Here is a 22,893-nt window from a genome sequence, read left to right as displayed (position 1 = left end):
ATCAGGTGAAAGTATAACCACCATTAATTAAACAAAATAATACTGCTTTGCAGAAGGCTTATAAAACACAATATATATAACGTCAACAGTGTTCTTATTGAGGTGTGGTAATCCGTTTAAGTGGAGGAAAAAGGTCGCCGGGTCCGAGAGTCAAACCCACTGCAGTGCGTTACGCGGTGCGCCAACCCCCGTGCCACGTTTTTAAATAAAAAGCAAACCAACGGACAGCGGATATCTTTTGTCTGTTTTTTTTTTATCTCCGTGTTGTGATGGATCAGTGGGGGCCGCTCCCTCTCGTGCGTAGTGATAGTATGACCCACCTCGGTTCGTGCGGTAATGTTATCGCCATTCACTGCCGTCGTTATCGTCAAAAGGACCAATCTAGTTGTGGGTGTTTTTGCATGTTGTATTTTCTATTGTTTTTAATGGATGTGCTGCGTCTTTGTCAAGTAGAAGATTCTTAACTCAACTTTTTAACTTAACTTTCTTCCAGATGTCTTTTTGTATGTTATCCGGTTTTCTTCCAGATGTCTTTTTGTATGTATTGATTAAAAACATAAATAAGAAACTATTCCGATACAAAATTTACATTTAGCTGAAATCAAAAGGGTATGAAAAAAAATGCAAATGGGACATTTTATTTTTATATTCTTTAAATGAACATGTAATATATATTCCACCACTGAAATAAAACCGTACAATCTCTGGATATCTTTCTTTTGTTGAGCTATACATGTGACGAACAGGGGGAAAGAGTCCTGTGAAAAATAAGAATGTATATGAAAAGAATTCATCATGATGTATGTGACAAGAAAAGATAATGGGAACATTATTCCAACTGGTGTCTTTTCTTTGTCCCCTCCTTGAGTTTGAGTTGGATGGAAACAGCAGCGCCCCCAAGTGGCCTATTTGCTCCACTGCACAGCCTTCGGTTTGGGAACTTCATAGTTCAAGGCCTCGAATTCTTGTTCCGGTTTAAGTTCAGGACCAGGGATCATGGTGGTCTGAAAATTAAAAAGACATTAGATAAGTATAGTTCATAACCACAGTCAGATTATGAGAGAGAGGAACAAGAAATGCGGTAATTATTATATCTTTGATTTGAAGGTAGAACCTGAACACAGAGGTATACTTTAGACTCCTTCATTAATCATGTTGCATCTTTGATTTGAACACGGAGGTATAATTTAGACCGATTCACTTAATAAAATCAGACAACGTTTCCATGGTGGATATTTATCAGGTTAAAATCAAAAACGAAGATCCATCGGGGATTGAAACATTTACCACTAGCCTGGCTTAAAACTTCGAAGGGGTGTTTTTGGCCAACAGGCTCGGTTAGCTGGTCCGTATCCGCTTCCATTCATTTGTGCTAAGCTAGGCTAGGCTTGCTGAATGCACAGAGAGGAAATTGTTATCCATCGTCTTGTCCGACTCTGGAGGAGCATTTCCCATAATGTTGGGGTGTTCCTTTAACCATTTCACTACTACACTGCAGAAGGTTAACCTTCTCACTACCACACTGCAGAAGGTTAACCTTCTCACTACCACACTGCAGAAGGTTAACCTTTCACTACCACACTGCAGAAAGTTAACCTTTCACTACCACTACACTGCGGAGCTAATGATGCTAATGATCGATGGAGCATCGCCGTCGGTTGTGCGATAGTAAAGGGCTAACCTTCTGCCGTGTGGCAGTGAAAGGGTTAAGTTTTGTCGCTGAAAATAAACAACCCAGATTGAGCGTCCTAGCAGCCGCGATGCCTCTCCGTTTACAGTCCTGTTCTCAATAGGCCGTTTCTGAATGATAAAAATGTGCTGCTTTTATCGTTCAAATACGACAATTATCGTACATCTAGCAGGGGCACGCGAGTCTCCGAACAAATTCAGACCCAACTTTCGGACTAGACGTTGCAGATCAAATAATGACTCAAGATCCGGCAATAGCATAGCAATTCTCGTCCAAATATTACATATTTTAAGTTCAACTTTAGGAAAGAGATTATTTAAATGCGAGCCGCCATCTTGTACACACGCATTTAACAAGATATATTCACACGCATGTTATTAACTATAATTCTGAAAGGCTTGTTTCAAGAGGGAGGGTTCTTGTCACAAAAGGCACAATGTACATATTTAACATGTTCTCAGTGTTGAGACGACCCCTCATTCTGTAACAACAATGTACATATTTAACATGTTCTCAGTGTTGAGACGACCCCTCATTCTGTAACAACAATGTACATATTTAACATGTTCTCAGTGTTGAGACAACCCCTCATTCTGTAACAACAACAATGTACATATTTAACATGTTCTCAGTGTTGAGACGACCCCTCATTCTGTAACAACAATGTACATATTTAACATGTGCTCAGTGTTGAGACAACCCCTCATTCTGTAACAACAATGTACATATTTAACATGTTCTCAGTGTTGAGACGACCCCTCATTCTGTAACAACAATGTACATATTTAACATGTTCTCAGTGTTGAGACAACCCCTCATTCTGTAACAACAATGTACATATTTAACATGTTCTCAGTGTTGAGACAACCCCTCATTCTGTAACAACAATGTACATATTTAATATGTTCTCAGTGTTGAGACAACCCCTCATTCTGTAACAACAATGTACATATTTAACATGTTCTCAGTGTTGAGACGACCCCTCATTCTGTAACAACAACAATGTACATATTTAACATGTTCTCAGTGTTGAGACGACCCCTCATTCTGTAACAACAATGTACATATTTAACATGTTCTCAGTGTTGAGACGACCCCTCATTCTGTAACAACAATGTACATATTTAACATGTTCTCAGTGTTGAGACGACCCCTCATTCTGTAACAACAATGTACATATTTAACATGTTCTCAGTGTTGAGACGACCCCTCATTCTGTAACAACAATGTACATATTTAACATGTTCTCAGTGTTGAGACGACCCCTCATTCTGTAACAACAATGTACATATTTAACATGTTCTCAGTGTTGAGACGACCCCTCATTCTGTAACAACAATGTACATATTTAACATGTTCTCAGTGTTGAGACGACCCCTCATTCTGTAGAAACAATGTACATATTTAACATGTTCTCAGTGTTGAGACGACCCCTCATTCTGTAGAAACAATGTACATATTTAACATGTTCTCAGTGTTGAGACAACCCCTCATTCTGTAACAACAATGTACATATTTAACATGTTCTCAGTGTTGAGACAACCCCTCATTCTGTAACAACAATGTACATTATTTAACATGTTCTCAGTGTTGAGACGACCCCTCATTCTGTAACAACAATGTACATATTTAACATGTTCTCAGTGTTGAGACGACCCCTCATTCTGTAGAAACAATGTACATATTTAACATGTTCTCAGTGTTGAGACGACCCCTCATTCTGTAACAACAATGCAACACACAGGAAAAGGCAATTGTCCCAATAGGTCCACTTAGCAAGCGGGGGCCCACATGTGGGCCCTCTTGAGGACACTTTGGCGAACTCTAGTGGCTCGGGTGTGCATATCTTTTAATATATATATATATATATATCGAATTAAAGCCCCATTTGTTGCCTGTCGATAGCCCTTTCAGGTGACAAAATCCGTTCAGCGGTTCTCGAGTACACGCAAAGTACACGGTATTGCACAAATACTACTCCCGACTCTTGGGGCTCTAGTTCCGTCAATCATTTGGCGATCTCGAAAATGATTGGACAAGGTTGTAGCCAATGAGTGTGGCTTTCCAATGATACCCCACCTGGGGATGTATGAATCAGGGATCTAGGTGAAAAATCACGAGCGAAAACAGGACGAGAAAAACCGCTGAATGAATTGAAGTCTATGAGAAAACTGAGCTTTTCTTTTGTACACAGTTGACCAAAATCACTCCTAATCACTCATTTCTGAACGGATCTTTATGAAATCTGGACATGTACTACATAACAAATACTACTTCTGGACTACTAACTAAGTTTCTCTACAACTCAAGTTCAGACCTATGTTACTCTATTTCATTAGCACTAAAGGTGGGGTTTCCTTATTGCACTGATGAGACTAGTAATGATACCCCACCTGGGGATGTATGAATCAGGGATCTAGGTGAAAAATCACGAGCGAAAACAGGACGAGAAAAACCGCTGAATGAATTGAAGTCTATGAGAAAACTGAGCTTTTCTTTTGTACACAGTTGACCAAAATCACTCCTAATCACTCATTTCTGAACGGATCTTTATGAAATTTGGACATGTACTACATAACAAATACTACTTCTGGACTACTAACTAAGTTTCTCTACAACTCAAGTTCAGACCTATGTTACTCTATTTCATTAGCACTAAAGGTGGGGTTTCCTTATTGTATCCGAAACTTCAGAATGTCATCTTTCAAAAGAGACCAGGCTCATGCATGTGGTATAAGTATAAAGTATAGTATTTTGGTTTGCAAAAAAAAGTATGCAGTCCTCAAAAACTAAAACGGACAATTTTGGGGGCGCCTGTTAAGAGGCTAAAGGTCACCTTGATAATAGGGTCCTTGGGAGGGGCCCAGGCGGGTACTATCTTGCCGTGTAACCTCCAGCTGCCGTAGGGGTTGACCAGGTGTCTCTCCAGGATCAGGTACTCCAGGACGTCCCGGGGCTCCTCCTCGTCCCCCAGCATCAGCCTCCCGAACCGGTCATAGACGGCCAGGGTCTGTGGGCGGAGACAAGACACACTCTCGGGTTCCACAAGCTGTGTGATTAGAATATTGACAATATATTTTTTTTAATCCACTCTTTCTCCCCATTTTCTATTTTTCCTCCCATCCCAATTTCGTGTATCCAATTCTCCCCTCCCCCTTCTCGAACGTTGCTAGACTACGCCCCCCACTGGTCGGCTGTAGTGAGGACAGAAGCCTTGCATCATGTGTCCCCTCCGGTACACGCAGACCCGGCGCCATGGGCGGGCATTAGGGGGCCGGGCCCGCCCACTGAGTCAGCTGTGCCCACCCTGGTAAAAAAAAAAAAAAAAAAAAAAATGTTTGGTCAATCAAAGTCAACTATCCAAATCCTTAGTCGGGGACAGCCCTAGTGGGCACTGATGTCAACAACAACACTACTGAAGCTAGCACGGCACTCTGTGAGAATTCGTTTTCTACCCTCAAGAACGTCTTTACAGAACATCGCCTTAGTATGCTTCATCGACGCAAGGCCAATTTAATTCAGTTGGCATTTGAGAAGGACTTAACAAAAAAGTTCGGGAATGAGTGGAGGGACAGTGTTTTAAGAAGATTTCACTCTGTCGCCAAACGCTGCTTGCCAGGAATTTTGTTTGCTTTTTTATGCACCTTATTTTTGTCAGTTCAGTTCAATTTGTCAGTGAATTCAGAAATGTTGAATAAATGGAGACTTTTCAAAGATATAGAATAGAATAGAATAGAAATCTATTATCCTGAGGGAAATTTGACATTGCAAATCACTCAACATTAAACATTTAGACAGAACAAGTCACGAATAAGAATAACAAAACAAATGGCCTAAGAATAGAATAAAATGAAATAGAATAAAAATAGAATAAAAGATACAGTAAATAAATACAGTAAAAATATACTGAAGTCTACAGTAGGTGTAATATTGCACAGTGCTGTTTAAAAAGTAAGAGTCCAGGAAGATCGTAACTGTCACTCTGTGCTCAGTGATGCAGTGAGGCACAGTGATGCATTGTATAGTCTGATGGCTGTCGGAATGAAGGACTTCCTGTGCCGTTCAGTGCTGCATTTAGGTAGTGTGAGCCTATAACATGCTCCTCCTGTCAGCCAAGTCTGTGTATAGTGGGTGGGAGGGGTTTTCCCTGATTGCCTGGAGCTTAGCAAGGTTCCTCCTCTCCGCCACCCTCGCTAGAGTCCAACTCCACCCCAACCACGCTACTGGCCTTCCTGACCATCTTATCCAGCCTGTTTGTGTCCCCTGCTCTCAGTCCGCTGCCCCAGCAGGTCTGTTATATATATCCGTTCAGTCTGTTTTTGTATAAGTGAATGTTCTTAAGATAGTTAGATTAGATTTTTCAATTGCCTCTCTGCTGTTTAGTTCAGCACCGTGGGCAGTGCCAAGCAAGCCACAGCGCCGTTGTCCCAGCTGAAACATATAAAAGGGAACCTGTGTTGAAAAACCATTGTGCCCCCCCGAGAACATTTTATGCCCCCCCCCCACTCATTTGTTTCTGCAGCCTGGTCTGGGTACACGAGGAGGCAGCCTGTCGCATCTTTTCGACCGCAGCAGCTCAAACTCTGTGGCGAGGAGGAGTAACGCGTGGGAGGCTCACGCTGTCCCCGTCACTTCCTGCTTCCGTCGCACCGGCGTCAACAAACCGACCTGTAGGAGTCGCTGTCCACAACGTCAAATCCCCACCCACCGGCTTTCCCACCCTCTAACACTTGCCAATTGCCAGCCGGTAGCAACGCCGAGAGCTGGGCTCGAACCCAGCGTCTCCTGCGTTAGAGGCGAGCGCCTTGCCCACTGCGCCAATCAGCCGCCCAGAATATTGACAATTTAAAGGTGCTATAGATTTAAAGAGTAATCTTTAAAAAAAAAAATTATTATCATAATAAATCCACAGAGCTATTAGAAAAAAAGCAATAACAACTTGCCATGGCTTTATACGCGATTCTGTCCACAACGCATGGATTCGAAACCCGTGTTTATACGTGGTTGGGCGGCAAAGTGTTAACATCTAGTGGCTGAATGTTATCTATAGCAGCTTTAACTTCTTAAGCCGGAGCCCTATTTTCTGAAAATCCGCCTAAAAATGCATACCCAAGTAAATGGACGATTGCTCCACTTCTACAAGGTCCATTTGCATGTTCTTGGTTAGGTATCTAGGGACATCTATGGACCTCAGTGAATGTACTCCCAGTGTTCAGAAATATTGTGTCTGTTACTAGGCTTGAGTAAATTGTGATGAAACAAAAGGAGAATATCAATTCTATTTTTTTTTTATATCTTTGACAGTGAATAACACCGTGCTAAAAATGACCAGACATGAAACACTGCCACTGAGCTCGTTCAGCACCTTCTCGAGATCACGTGTACAAAAGATCTAAGCAAATGAATAAAGGGAAGATGATTAAACAAAAAGGTTTTGTAGATACAGTACTGAATTCTGCCATCCGGACACATGCAATTTGAAATATTATTAATAGAATATAGAATAACAGGCCTGTATAAATGACCTTATTATAGCCACGTCGCACATCTATGGACCGGGCCAGCTTTAACGTGGGCGTACCTGTCGGGAGTGCATGCGCAGCGTCACCTGGCCGTACAGGTTGCCCTTGTGGACCATGTCGGGGCAGCGGGCGTGGACCACCTTGGGAGGCTCCAGAGACTCCAGGAAGGTCCAGCGGATGGACTTGTAGCGGTTCCCCCTCGTCATCTCCTGCACAGGGAGCAGAGAGGCGTCAGAACGAGCCCCTTCAGAGAGAGGAACGTTATGGGAAATATGTGTGGAGGCCCACGGAGGTGGTGGATGATACTATAGAGGAGGTGGTGGTGGATGATACTATAGAGGAGGTGGTGGATGATACTATAGAGGAGGTGGTGGATGATAATATGGAGGAGGTGGTGGATGATACTATGGAGGAGGTGGTGGATGATACTATGGAGGAGGTGGTGGATGATACTATAGAGGAGGTGGTGGATGATACTATAGAGGAGGTGGTGGTGGATGATACTATGGAGGATGTGGTGGATGATAATATGGAGGAGGTGGTGGATGATACTATAGAGGAGGTGGTGGATGATACTATGGAGGATGTGGTGGATGATAATATGGAGGAGGTGGTGGATGATACTATGGAGGAGGTGGTGGATGATAATATGGAGGAGGTGGTGGATGATACTATGGAGGAGGTGGTGGATGATACTATGGAGGAGGTGGTGGATGATACTATAGAGGAGGTGGTGGATGATAATATGGAGGAGGTGGTGGATGATAATATGGAGGAGGTGGTGGATGATAATATAGAGGAGGTGGTGGATGATAATATGGAGGAGGTGGTGGATGATAATATGGAGGAGGTGGTGGATGATAATATGGAGGAGGTGGTGGATGATAATATGGAGGAGGTGGTGGATGATAATATAGAGGAGGTGGTGGATGATAATATAGAGGAGGTGGTGGATGATAATATAGAGGAGGTGGTGGATGATAATATGGAGGAGGTGGTGGATGATAATATGGAGGAGGTGGTGGATGATAATATGGAGGAGGTGGTGGATGATACTACAGAGGAGGTGGTGGATGATAATATGGAGGAGGTGGTGGATGATAATATGGAGGAGGTGGTGGATGATACTATGGAGGAGGTGGTGGATGATACTATAGAGGAGGTGGTGGATGATAATATAGAGGAGGAGGTGGTGGATGATACTATGGAGGAGGTGGTGGATGATACTATGGAGGAGGTGGTGGATGATACTATAGAGGAGGTGGTGGATGATAATATAGAGGAGGTGGTGGATGATACTATGGAGGAGGTGGTGGATGATACTATAGAGGAGGTGGTGGATGATACTATGGAGGAGGTGGTGGATGATACTATAGAGGAGGTGGTGGATGATACTATGGAGGAGGTGGTGGATGATACTATAGAGGAGGATGTGGTGGATGATACTATGGAGGAGGTGGTGGATGATAATATAGAGGAGGTGGTGGATGATAATATGGAGGAGGTGGTGGATGATACTATGGAGGTGGTGGTGGATGATACTATGGAGGAGGTGGTGGATGATACTATGGAGGAGGTGGTGGATGATACTATAGAGGAGGTGGTGGATGATACTATAGAGGAGGTGGTGGATGATACTATAGAGGAGGTGGTGGATGATACTATAGAGGAGGTGGTGGATGATACTATAGAGGAGGAGGTGGTGGATGATACTATGGAGGAGGTGGTGGATGATAGTACGGAGGAGGTGGTGGATGATACTATAGAGGAGGTGGTGGATGATAATATAGAGGAGGAGGTGGTGGATGATACTATGGAGGAGGTGGTTGATGATAATATGGAGGAGGTGGTGGATGATACTATAGAGGAGGAGGTGGTGGATGATACTATGGAGGAGGTGGTGGATGATAATATGGAGGAGGTGGTGGATAATACTATAGAGGAGGAGGTGGTGGATGATACTATGGAGGAGGTGGTGGATGATACTATGGAGGTGGTGGTGGATGATACTATGGAGGAGGTGGTGGATGATACTATAGAGGAGGAGGTGGATGATACTATAGAGGAGGTGGTGGATGATACTATAGAGGAGGTGGTGGATGATACTATAGAGGAGGTGGTGGATGATACTATAGAGGAGGTGGTGGATGATACTATAGAGGAGGTGGTGGATGATAATATAGAGGTGGTGGATGATAATATAGAGGTGGTGGATGATAATATGGAGGAGGTGGTGGATGATACTATAGAGGAGGTGGTGGATGATAATATGGAGGAGGTGGTGGATGATACTATAGAGGAGGTGGTGGATGATACTATAGAGGAGGAGGTGGTGGATGATACTATAGAGGAGGAGGTGGTGGATGATACTATGGAGGAGGTGGTGGATGATACTATGGAGGAGGTGGTGGATGATACTATAGAGGAGGTGGTGGTGGATGATACTATAGAGGAGGAGGTGGTGGATGATACTATAGAGGAGGAGGTGGTGGATGATACTATAGAGGAGGTGGTGGATGATACTATAGAGGAGGTGGTGGATGATAGTACGGAGGAGGTGGTGGATGATAATATAGAGGAGGTGGTGGATGATACTACGGAGGAGGTGGTGGATGATACTACGGAGGAGGTGGTGGATGATAATATGGAGGAGGTGGTGGATGATAATATGGAGGAGGTGGTGGATGATAATATAGAGGAGGTGGTGGATGATACTACGGAGGAGGTGGTGGATGATACTACGGAGGAGGTGGTGGATGATACTATGGAGGAGGTGGTGGATGATAATATGGAGGAGGTGGTGGATGATAATATGGAGGAGGTGGTGGATGGAGAAGAACTCACAGGGTAACACCTCTCTGTCACCAAGAAGTGAAGTCTTTCCTTGTTGAACCTGAAAACACAAACAAATGAGAAATTCCGATGAACCAGGGATATACCAGATTTGGAAGTAGATTTTGATTGGCAAGAAGTCTGGGCAAACGTTCGAATTGCATCACGCAACCCGGATCATCAACAAATTAATCTTAATTATATTCACAGGACATACCCGACTCCTATAAGATTGAACAGAATGGGACTTAGACAAGATGCTATATGTTCTTTATGTACAAATGGTGATGAGGGTACATTTATGCATATGTATTGGGATTGCCCACCTGTTAAGAAATTCTGGGAAGAAGTGACCCTGCAATTATCAGAATTCTTACTTCTGAATATACCTGTACATCCCTCTGTATTGCTGTTGAATGATGTCTTTCAGTATGCAGCCCCTATACAGCTAAAGAGACTAGTTTTATCCGGTCTTACAGCTGCTAAAAAGCTGATAGCTTCACGATGGATTCAACCGGAACATTTTATTATTATTTTATTTTATTTTATTATTATTAATAATAATTATTATTATTAATTAACTTATTTATTATATGTTTTAACCCTGTAGCACTTTGGGATCCTAGTGAACGAAAAGTGCAATACAAATACAAATTATTATTATTATTATTATTATTATTATTATTATTATTATTATTATTATTATATATAGAAATCCACTTAAAATAAACCATTAACCCTGTCCTGCCCACTCTACACTTACTGTGTAGTGAGGAGGAGGAAGAGGTCTTACTGTGTAGTGAGGAGGAGGAAGAGAGGTCTTACTGTGTAGTGAGGAGGAGGAAGAGGGGTCTTACTGTGTAGTGAGGAGGAGGAGGAAGAGGTCTTACTGTGTAGTGAGGAGGAGGAAGAGGTCTTACTGTGTAGTGAGGAGGAGGAAGAGAGGTCTTACTGTGTAGTGAGGAGGAGGAAGAGGTCTTACTGTGTAGTGAGGAGGAGGAAGAGAGGTCTTACTGTGTAGTGAGGAGGAGGAAGAGGTCTTACTGTGTAGTGAGGAGGAGGAAGAGGTCTTACTGTGTAGTGAGGAGGAGGAAGAGAGGTCTTACTGTGTAGTGAGGAGGAGGAAGAGGTCTTACTGTGTAGTGAGGAGGAGGAAGAGAGGTCTTACTGTGTAGTGAGGAGGAGGAAGAGAGGTCTTACTGTGTAGTGAGGAGGAGGAAGAGGGGTCTTACTGTGTAGTGAGGAGGAGGAAGAGGGGTCTTACTGTGTAGTGATGAGGAGGAAGAGAGGTCTTACTGTGTAGTGAGGAGGAGGAAGAGAGGTCTTACTGTGTAGTGAGGAGGAGGAAGAGGTCTTACTGTGTAGTGAGGAGGAGGAAGAGGTCTTACTGTGTAGCGAGGAGGAGGAGGTCTTACTGTTAGCGAGGAGGAGGAAGAGAGGTCTTACTGTGTAGTGAGGAGGAGGAAGAGAGGTCTTACTGTGTAGTGAGGAGGAGGAAGAGAGGTCTTACTGTGTAGTGAGGAGGAGGAGGAAGAGGGGTCTTACTGTGTAGTGAGGAGGAGGAGGAAGAGAGGTCTTACTGTGGTGGAGAGGTCTTTTTTTGCGTTCTTTTTTTTTGCGTTTTAGTTTTAGTTGGTTCATTTTTTTGCGTTCTTTTTTTTTTCTTTTTCGTTTTAGTTCGTAAATTCTTTTGCGTTAGTTTTTTTGCGTTTTCGGTTTAGTTCGTTGTTTTTTTGCGTTTTTTTTTTGCGTTTCCGTTTTAGTTCGTTCGTTTTTTTGCGTTTTTGTTTTAGTTCGTTGTTTTTTTTGCATTAGTTTTTTTGCATTTTCGTTTTAGTTAGTTCATTTTTTTCGTTCGTTTTTTGTGTTCTTTTTCATGCGTTTTCATTTTAGTTCGTTCGTTTTTTTGCGTTTTAGTTAGTTCATTTTTTTGCTTTCTTTTTTTTCATTCGTTTTTTGTATTCTTTTTTTTCATTCTTTTTTTTGCGTTCGTTTTCGTTTTAGTTCGTTAATTTTTTTGCATTCGTTTTTTTCCGTTTCTGTTTTAATTCGTTCATTTTTTTCGTTTCTTCTTTTGCGTTTGTTTGAGTTCGTTCGTTTTTTTGTGTTCTTTTTTTTGCATTCGTTTTCGTTTTAGTTCGTAAATTTTTTACACCTTCATGTCCTCCTGCAGACTACACCTTCAAGAGAGGTCTTACTGTGTAGTGAGGAGGAGGAAGAGAGGTCTTACTGTGTAGTGAGGAGGAGGAAGAGAGGTCTTACTGTGTAGTGAGGAGGAGGAAGAGGTCTTACTGTGTAGTGAGGAGGAGGAAGAGAGGTCTTACTGTGTAGTGAGGAGGAGGAAGAGGTCTTACTGTGTAGTGAGGAGGAGGAAGAGGTCTTACTGTGTAGTGAGGAGGAGGAAGAGAGGTCTTACTGTGTAGTGAGGAGGAGGAAGAGGTCTTACTGTGTAGTGAGGAGGAGGAAGAGGGGTCTTACTGTGTAGTGAGGAGGAGGAAGAGGTCTTACTGTGTAGTGAGGAGGAGGAAGAGAGGTCTTACTGTGTAGTGAGGAGGAGGAAGAGAGGTCTTACTGTGTAGTGAGGAGGAGGAAGAGAGGTCTTACTGTGTAGTGAGGAGGAGGAAGAGAGGTCTTACTGTGTAGTGAGGAGGAGGAAGAGGTCTTACTGTGTAGTGAGGAGGAGGAGGAAGAGGTCTTACTGTGTAGTGAGGAGGAGGAAGAGAGGTCTTACTGTGTAGAGAGGAGGAGGAGGAAGAGAGGTCTTACTGTGTAGTGAGGAGGAGGAAGAGGTCTTACTGTGTAGTGAGGAGGAGGAGGAAGAGAGGTCTTACTGTGTAGTGAGGAGGAGGAAGAGGGGTCTTACTGTGTAGTGAGGAGGAGGAAGAGGTCTTACTGTGTAGTGAGGAGGAGGAAGAGGTCTTACTGTGTAGTGAGGAGGAGGAAGAGAGGTCTTACTGTGTAGTGAGGAGGAGGAAGAGAGGTCTTACTGTGTAGTGAGGAGGAGGAAGAGGTCTTACTGTGTAGTGAGGAGGAGGAAGAGAGGTCTTACTGTGTAGTGAGGAGGAGGAAGAGGGGTCTTACTGTGCCAGTGCGGTGTGAGCCTCTATGAAGATCTCCTGAGCTCTCGCTGGGAACACCTTGGTGGTGAACTCGGGGTCGTGCTCTTTGATCTTGCGTATCCTGTGGGGAGATACAACAGTGTGTGATACAATTTATGTCAAACTCACTCGTTCTACAAATTAGGGATGCTCGATATTGGCTTTTTTACCGATACCGATATACCGATATTGTCCAACTTTTAATTTCCGATACCGATATCAACCGATACCGATATATGCAGGGTAATTAACATTACATATTAACATTAACATTACATATCTCTTGTTGTGGAATTAACACAACATTATGCATACTTTTGACAATAAATTAAATCAGAATTTGTTCTTACTTGCTAGCCTGGGTAAATAAAGGTTATAGAAATGAAAGATTTTTTTTTTATTTTTTTTTTTTAAAACAGATACCGATATTTTCCCGATATCACATTTGAATGCCAATATCGGCCGATAATATCGGTAGGCCGATAATATCGGACATCCCTACTACAAATACATCTGTAAAGGGAGACACCTCACTACATATCACTAACGATATCTCCACTCACTACATATCACTAACGATATCTCCACACTCAATACATATCAGTAACGATATCTCCAAACTCACTACATATCACTAACGATATCTCCACACTCACTACATATCACTAACGATATCTCCAAACTCACTACATATCCCTAACGATATCTCCAAACTCACTACATATCACTAACGATATCTCCAAACTCACTACATATCACTAACGATATCTCCAAACTCACTACATATCACTAACGATATCTCCACACTCACTACATATCCCTAACGATATGGGAAATTAATATAAGTGGATAAGGAACAGCTAGTGGTAAATGGCTGCTTTTTTATATAGCAGTTTTTATCCAAAGCGCTTTACAATTTGTTCCTCACATTTTACCCATTCACTCACACACCGACGGCGGAGGCGACCGTGCAAGGTGCCAACCTGCTCATCGGGAGCAATTAGGGGTTAAGTGTCTTGCTCAAGGAGACACATCGACACACGCTGCCCGGGAGGAGCGGGAATCGAACCGGGAACCTCCGGATTGCCAGACGACTGCTCTACCTCCCGAGCCACTGTCGCCCCTAGTAGTCCCTATGAACTTCCATTAATTTGTGCTAAGCTAGGCTAGCTTGCAGCCGGATAGCTTTCTACTGAATGCACAGAGAGGAAATTGGTATCCCATCTTCTCGTCTTACGCTAGCTAGCTGCGAGGTGGCGCTCTGGCGTGCGAGAGGCCGGTCTTACGCTAGCTGCGAGGTCTTATGCTAGCTGAGAGGTCTTACGCTAGCTGCGAGGTCTTACGCTAGCTGCGAGGTCTTATGCTAGCTGAGAGGTCTTACGCTAGCTGCGAGGTCTTACGCTAGCTGCGAGGTCTTACGCTAGCTGCGAGGTCTTATGCTAGCTGAGAGGTCTTACGCTAGCTGCGAGGTCTTATGCTAGCTGAGAGGTCTTACGCTAGCTGAGAGGTCTTACGCTAGCTGAGAGGTCTTACGCTAGCTGCGAGGTCTTACGCTAGCTGAGAGGTCTTACGCTAGCTGCGAGGTCTTACGCTAGCTAGCTGCGAGGTCTTACGCTAGCTAGCTGCGAGGTCTTACGCTAGCTGCGAGGTCTTACGCTAGCTAGCTGCGAGGTCTTGCGCTAGCTAGCTGCGAGGTCTTGCGCTAGCTAGCTGCGAGGTCTTACGCTAGCTGCGAGGTCTTACGCTAGCTGCGAGGTCTTACGCTAGCTGCGAGGTCTTACGCTAGCTGCGAGGTCTTCCGCTAGCTGCGAGGTCTTACGCTAGCTGCGAGGTCTTACGCTAGCTGCGAGGTCTTACGCTAGCTGCGAGGTGGCGCTCTGGCGCAGTTGCTCCCCGCGCTGCTTCAGCCCCGCTTTGGACAGAGTGGAGAGGCGGGCGTCGCCCTCTGGAGGGATGTAGGGATCGAAGATTCCCGCTGTGCAGAGAGGGAAGAGACACGTCATTTAAACCAACGAGAGACACGTTTCATTTAGGGCTGGGCGATCAAACGATAATGATCGCGATATATTTTAATAATCAATAATAAAAAAAATATATATATATATATTTTTTTAGTATTGTGACCTGCAACAGGGCAGCTTTAAAACCAGAGACAGTGGACAGACTTGTCTTTCTTGCGTGCAACTTAAAGTAATGGCTTTGCTCGTCCAAATGACAATACTGACCAAATTGAGATTTATTTGTCTCGTCCATATATTTTGTTTGCTTTCTAATTTAAAATACAGTTTGAAACCCATCTGTACACAGTAGGATATGTGTGCTAGCAGTCACGGTGGTGCATGTGTGCAGTGGTTTGTCCACCAAAAAAGCGCCAAAAGATAGAAAAGAAACTAATATATCATGATAAAAATGTTGGCCATATCGCCCAGCCCTTTCATTCCTAAAAAAGACATGTCCCGCTTTGGACATGGGACACCTACTGTACTGTGACAAAATGACTGCTGGCAGTGGCAACACAAGTCAAGTCAAGTCAAGTCAAGAGTTTTATTTGTCACGGCATACAAGTATACAGTGAAATGCGGGGGGTCTTGCCCGCAACGATTGTGCAATAATACAATAATGCCATAATACAATAATAAGAATCCAATAGGATGAGAATAAGACATTTGTGCAATAATACAAGTAATAAGAATAAAGACATATCCGGTATATGTACATGAAGTTTACAAAAAGCATGGTAAGACATGCTAAGGTCCTGCGATAGTGCAATACACTGTTAGCTACGGATGAGGCATTGGGTCTTATGTACACTACTATACAATGCTATACTATACAATCTACAGTTATACTATACTATGTGTCCTTATGCTAGCTTGCTATGCATCTGTTTACTATACAAGAACCACTCCCGTTCTTGTTTTTAAAGTGACCTTTCATTGTGTAAAGCAGTGCTTCTCAAACTTTTTCTGTCAGGCCCCTCTTTGGCGGACCAAAATATTTTGGGCCCCCCCCCCCTCGCCCCAACAAAATAGTCATGAAATGGGCCATGTTTAAATGTATTGAAATAACATCGTGACCTTTCAAATTGACAACACCTTCCCTCGTGAGAGCCACCTTGCCTCGCTGTGAAACAGCACTGCAGAATGGTCAGCTCCCATCTCCTCACACAGCGCAGAGAACAGGCGAGCTTTCAGGGGTCGGGTTTTGATGAAATTTACCACGTTTATAACTTCTGTCAAAACCTCATTCAGCTCAGGGCTAAGCTGTCTTGACGCTGGTGCCTCTCTGTGAATTTACAGTGCGTCCATTGCGCGTTTGGCAAGACCCCCTTGATGAGCGTCTGTAGCCCCCTCCTTTTCCCTGCCATGGCCTGCGCACCGTCAGAGCAAAAGCCCACACAGTTCTCCCATTTCAGTCCATGTTCTGTCAGGTAACTGTCAATAATTTTGAAGAGCTCATCAGCTGTCGCTCTGTTTTTGACATATTTGCAAAACAGCAGATCTTCACTCAGTGACTGGGAATTTACAAAGCGAACATAGGAAATAAGCAAACAGTCTTTATTGCTGTCAGTCTTTGACAAGGCAACACGCATGTTATCCTCAAGGCTCAACTTGGCCCTATATTTTGTTTTCAGAGCTGTCATGGATGAAAAGCCAGCTTCACACAGATATGTGGTGCTGAATGGTATCAACACCTTAACTGCTGCATCATGAGATACTTGGTACTCAGAACCACACTCTGAAACTAGCTCTCCAGGTGGTATCAGATGAGATTTCAATGAGTTCTTCCAAGAGTTTGGATGGAGTGTGTCAGGAAGCTTTGTCTCAATGTTGTCTGTAAAGTTATTTTTTATCCAGAGTAACTTGGTGATCCTTTTCTGTGTTTTATTAAATAATGATTTTCAGATTTTGAGAAATGGTCAAACTTATCCAAATATGGTATTTTCATGGAGAACAGTGCAGCTGCAACAGATAGCACTTTAGTGATAATTTTCTGTAATAAAAAAAAAAAAAAAAAATTAATCTCAAGGCCCCCCCTCTCATGCCTCTGCGCCCCCCTGGGGGGCGCGCCCCCCACTTTGAGAAACACTGGTGTAAAGTGACCATGAGTGTGAGTGTGTGCAGCATGTGTGTGTGTGTTCATGTTAAAGTGACTGCTAGTGTGTGAGCGTATACAGTGTAGCATACTATGTTATATTACAACACAGTCTCATCACAAAGAAATTTTAATAAAGTACTACAGGAAAAAAGGTACATAATAACCGTTACATTATAGCCATATATTTACATATCATATCGGCATGATTATAGTTAAGAGTTAAGGTTAGTTTTGAACTATGATTATAGTTAAGAGTTAAGGTTAGTTTTGAACTATGATTATAGTTAAGAGTTAAGGTTAGTTTTGAACTACGATTATAGTTAAGAGTTGAGGTTAGTTTGAACTATAATTATAGTTAGAGTTAAAAGTTATTTTGAACTATAATTATAGTTAAGAGTTGAGGTTAGTTTGAACTATAATTATAGTTAGAGTTAAAGTTATTTTGAACTATAATTATAGTTAAGAGTTGAGGTTAGTTTGAACTATGATTATAGTTAAGAGTTGAAGTTATTTTGAACTATAATTATAGTTAAGAGTTAAGGTTAGTTTGAACTATAATTATAGTTAGAGTTAAAGTTATTTTGAACTATGATTATAGTTAAGAGTTAAAGTTATTTTGAACTATGATTATAGTTAAGAGTTAAGGTTAGTTTGAACTATGATTATAGTTAAGAGTTAAAGTTATTTTGAACTATGATTATAGTTAAGAGTTAAAGTTATTTTGAACTATGATTATAGTTAAGAGTTAAGGTTAGTTTGAACTATAATTATAGTTAGAGTTAAAGTTATTTTGAACTATGATTATAGTTAAGAGTTAAAGTTATTTTGAACTATGATTATAGTTAAGAGTTAAAGTTATTTTGAACTATGATTATAGTTAAGAGTTAAGGTTAGTTTGAACTATGATTATAGTTAAGAGTTGAGGTTAGTTTGAACTATGATTATAGTTAAGAGTTAAGGTTAGTTTTGAACTACGATTATAGTTAAGAGTTAAGGTTAGTTTTGAACTATGATTATAGTTAAGAGTTGAGGTTAGTTTTGAACTACGATTATAGTTAAGAGTTGAGGTTAGTTTGAACTATGATTATAGTTAAGAGTTGAAGTTATTTTGAACTATGATTATAGTTAAGAGTTGAAGTTATTTTGAACTATGATTATAGTTAAGAGTTAAGGTTAGTTTTGAACTACGATTATAGTTAAGAGTTAAGGTTAGTTTTGAACTATGATTATAGTTAAGAGTTGAGGTTAGTTTTGAACTATGATTATAGTTAAGAGTTAAGGTTAGTTTGAACTATGATTATAGTTAAGAGTATGTGATTTGGTGATTTGTTTTAGACCGATACGAAACATAAATAATTATATTACTTTAACTATAACGTAACGTACATTATATATATATTTCTCCCCTGTGGTCAATTAGTGCTTTATTTACGTTTTCTGATGAGATCTATGAAGTACGACCACAGGGGACAGTGTGTGTCTGCAGTGTGTGTCTGCATGGACAGTGTGTGTCTGCAGTGTGTGTGTGTCTGCAGTGTGTCTGCATTAGTGCATTGTGTGTCTGCAGTGTGTCTGCAGTGTGTGTCTGCATGGACAGTGTGTGTCTGCAGTGTGTGTGTCTGCATGGACAGTGTGTGTCTGCAGTGTGTGTGTCTGCATGGACAGTGTGTGTCTGCAGTGTGTGTCTGCATGGACAGTGTGTGTCTGCAGTGTGTGTCTGCATGGACAGTGTGTGTCTGCAGTGTGTGCATCTGCAGTGTGTGTCTGCAGTGTGTGTCTGCAGTGTGTGCTGCATGGACAGTGTCTGCAGTGTGTGTCTGCATGGACAGTGTGTGTCTGCAGTGTGTGTCTGCATGGACAGAGTGTGTCTGCAGTGTGTGTCTGCATGGACAGTGTGTGTCTGCAGTGTGTGTCTGCAGTGTGTGCTGCATGGACAGTGTGTGTCTGCAGTGTGTGTCTGCAGTGTGTGTCTGCATGGACAGTGTGTGTCTGCAGTGTGTGTCTGCAGTGTGTGCTGCATGGACAGTGTGTGTCTGCAGTGTGTGTCTGCAGTGTGTGTCTGCATGGACAGTGTGTGTCTGCAGTGTGTGTCTGCAGTGTGTGTCTGCAGTGTGTGCTGCATGGACAGTGTGTGTCTGCAGTGTGTGCTGCATGGACAGTGTGTGTCTGCAGTGTGTGTCTGCATGGACAGTGTGTGTCTGCAGTGTGTGTCTGCAGTGTGTGTGTCTGCATGGACAGTGTGTGTCTGCAGTGTGTGTCTGCATGGACAGTGTGTGTCTGCAGTGTGTGTCTGCATTAGGGCTGTCACATTATTTTCAAATTTTGAATTTAATTTCGAATTTACATAAAAACAAGAGATTCGGGAGAAATTCGAAGAAAGAAAAAAAAAAGTATTATTATTATATATATTTTTTTAAACTGTCAGGTCATATAGGTGAGACTGTGCTGAAAAGAGAATGATATCAAAAAGACCATGTTAAAAAAAGAAAGTGTTTTTTTTTTTGCACTGAAATTCTAATTCGAACTCGTCTACAATTCTGCGACGAATTTCGAATTTGATTTTTTTTGTTTGTTAAAGTGACAGCCCTAGTCTGCTTGGACAGCCAGCCGGGGGGGGGGGGGGGGGGGGGGGTACCGGAGCAGGCGATGCTGATGGACCTCTCAGTGTACTGCTGCGGGATCACCACGCCGGCCGCCCGGGCCTTGTCCTCCCGCTCGCCGGCCGTGCTGCTCTTCAGACTGCGGGCCGGCGGGACGAAGTAGCGCTTCTTGGTGCGCACCGGCAGCACCAGCGGGAGGGGCTGCCGCGCCACGTCCAGCGACGCCTCCGCCGCGCTCTGAAACACACGGGGGGGGGGGGGTCACGGCATTACTATATGAATTGAAAATGGGGGACCCTGATGTAAACAAGACGAAAGTCTTTCTCTGGTCAGTGGTCTGCATCCCCTTAACAATTGTGTGTATTGAGCCGTACTGTATTGTACCCATTCTGCAATCTGTTAAATAAAGTTTTCATTCATTCATCACTTTAACCCTTTCACTGCCACACGACAGCCGGTTAACCCTTTCACTGTGACAATACAGAAGGTTAGCCCTTTACTATCACACAACCGACGTCGGTTGTGCGATAGTAAAGGGGCTAACCTTCTGTCGTGGTGTGGCAGTGAAAGGGTTAATTAGGGATGTTCGATATTGGCTTTTTTACCGATATACCGATATTGTCCAACTTTTAACACATTGGCGCCCAGCCACGTATTTATACGGGTTTCGAATCCATGCGTTGTGGACCAGAGGCACGTATATAGCCGTGGCATTTGTTATTGCCGTTATTCCATTTTAATAACCGGCTCAAGGTCGCCGACCGGCTCTGCAGATCTACCCTAGTCTGTGAAATCGAGAACTTGCAATACCGGTCAGATCCTCTTAGGGGCGCCATCGCTCCACTGCAGTATGCCCTGTGGGCGAATGGATTTTTTTTTTCTTTCTCTCAATGGAGTTTCATTGTACACGTAGCATAGTAGGTAGTAGTATAGGCATATAGTAGTATATATATTAGCATTTAATTAAAATGTTATTCACTAGTGAATGAATGAAAATGAATGAAAACTTTATTTAACAGATTGCAGAATGGGTACAAGTACAACACAGTACGGCTCAATACATACAATTGTTAAGGGTGTGCAGACCAGAGAAAGACGTTTGTCTTGTTTACATCAGGGTCCCCCACTTTCAATTCATAGTGACATTTATGACATACACAACATACATGACATCTATGGCATAGGGACATACATGACATACAGGTATATAGTACTGTTACATTTGTGACATATATGATATGCAAATATACAGTACTGTTACCCATAGATCCTGACAGAGTACATATGATGGGGAGGAGACTGTACATTAGGAGGGGGTGGGTGGGTGGGAGAGAAATATACATACAGTGGGGAGAGAATATATACATACGGTGGGGAGGAGACTGACTATTAGGAGGGGGTGGGGGGTATGGACATTTACGGTGGCCAGTTTCAAATTGCAGCCTCCCGTAGGTGCTCTTTGGAGCGGTTTTGAATGTGGGTAGGGAATCACATTCCTTTACAGCTTTGGGTAGGGCGTTCCACATTGATGTGGCATAATTGCTAAACGTGTTTAGTCCCTTGTTTGAGCCTAATCTGGGTTTAACATGATTTGTTGAGCTTCCTCTGGTGTTGTGGTCGTGGTATTCACTGACCTTTGGGAAGTATTTTGACATGTACATGGGTACCTTAGTCGTATAGTGTATCTTGTAGACCAGGCCCATTGCAAGTTGCTGTACTCTTGTCGTCTACTCTAACCCATCCTAGGTTGTCAAAGTGGGCAGGGGTGAGGTGGGTTCTAGGAGTCAGGTCAAGTAAAAGTCTGACCAGTTTGTTTTGTGATGTTAGACGTTAGCCCAGTGAGAGACATCTAACAACAAATATCTTCTGAGATGGGGGTCCCTGGAACAGAATCTTGATTGATTGATTGAAAACTTTATTAACAGATTGTAGAATGGGTACAATACACAGCTCAATTATACATACAATTGTTAAAGAATTGTAAATGCAGACCAGAGAAAAACTGTCTTGTTTACATCAGGGTCCCCCATTTTCAATTCATAATGACATTGACATACACAACATACAGATATATCATGACATTTCTGACATACAGGTATACAGTACTGTTACATTTGTGACATACAAGATGTGCAAATATACAGTAGTTACCCATAGATCCTAACGGAAAATATATACATACGAGGGGGAGGAAACTGTACATTAGGGGTCCCTGACCTATTACGTGTCTATTTGGGGGTCCTCGACAAGAACAAGTTTGAGAAACCACTGCTATAATATATATTGGTAACATTATTTTGGTTTGGCAATGTCATTCAATTCACTCTCATCTCCTGCCCGACAGGCCGAGTGCACTTCATATGAAACAACGCGAGCGATAGCCATTGTTATTATGCATAAATGCAGTATCAGCGATAGTATTTTAATGAAAAGTTACCTTCAAATTGCTACATGACACCCGGTGGAGATTTAATAACGTCCTCCTCATGTATGTCGCCATCTTGGTTGTTGTGTACCAACGCCTGGGCCTGGGCGTTCTTCTTCTTCTGCTGCTTCTTCCTTTGCTTCTTCTTCTTCCTCTATTTAATGGCGGGTTTTGCAACCGGGCGGAGCGTTATCGCCACCAACCGTCGTGTTATAATTTCACACGTCATTATGTGAATAATATCAAAGAGGACTAGAGGGCTCCGCTTGGCCAACAGAGGGCGCTCGAAGCCCGTGCGTAGAGTGTAGAATGAATTGCGGTCAATGGGAGAATTACACAAAAATAGTAATTAGTGACTGGGGTATAGCAAGTGCTTGGGGGGGGGGCTGTACATTGGAGGTGGTCAGGTGGATGCGGTGGGGGGGGGGGGGGGGGGGGGGGTAGGCAGGGCCGGATGATTTTTAAGGTGTTTTTTAAATGTCTGTTTGTCTTCAACCCTAGTTAGTGCAGGTGGTAAGGAATTCCATGCAGTCATGGCTCAGTTATCATTGCATTTGTTCTTGGCATCTTTACAGTACATCTTTCCATTGACACATTGTTAAAGGGATGCAGACCAGAGAAAGACTTA

At 42.8% G+C, this 22,893-nt stretch overlaps 1 protein-coding gene across 1 annotated transcript; it reads right to left on the bottom strand.

The window, feature by feature from the left end:
• Positions 1-622: 622 nt before the first annotated feature.
• mrpl45 (mitochondrial ribosomal protein L45) lies at positions 623-22,412 on the bottom strand. Its single transcript, XM_084318009.1, has 8 exons — positions 22,278-22,412; positions 19,876-20,077; positions 15,000-15,117; positions 13,126-13,224; positions 10,057-10,105; positions 7,272-7,421; positions 4,527-4,700; positions 623-1,004 (listed from the first exon to the last, which is right to left on the bottom strand). Exons 1-8 carry the CDS (start codon positions 22,338-22,340, stop codon positions 906-908), a joined length of 954 nt encoding a protein of 317 aa, XP_084174135.1. The 5' UTR covers positions 22,341-22,412; the 3' UTR covers positions 623-905.
• Positions 22,413-22,893: the final 481 nt, after the last annotated feature.

The sequence above is a fragment of the Notolepis coatsorum genome (genome assembly GCF_963971535.1).
Source record: "Notolepis coatsorum genome assembly, chromosome: 7".
Lineage (NCBI taxonomy): Eukaryota > Metazoa > Chordata > Actinopteri > Aulopiformes > Paralepididae > Notolepis > Notolepis coatsorum.
The sequence above is the reverse complement of the archived record's forward strand: the minus strand, read 5'-3'. Positions and strand labels throughout refer to the sequence as shown.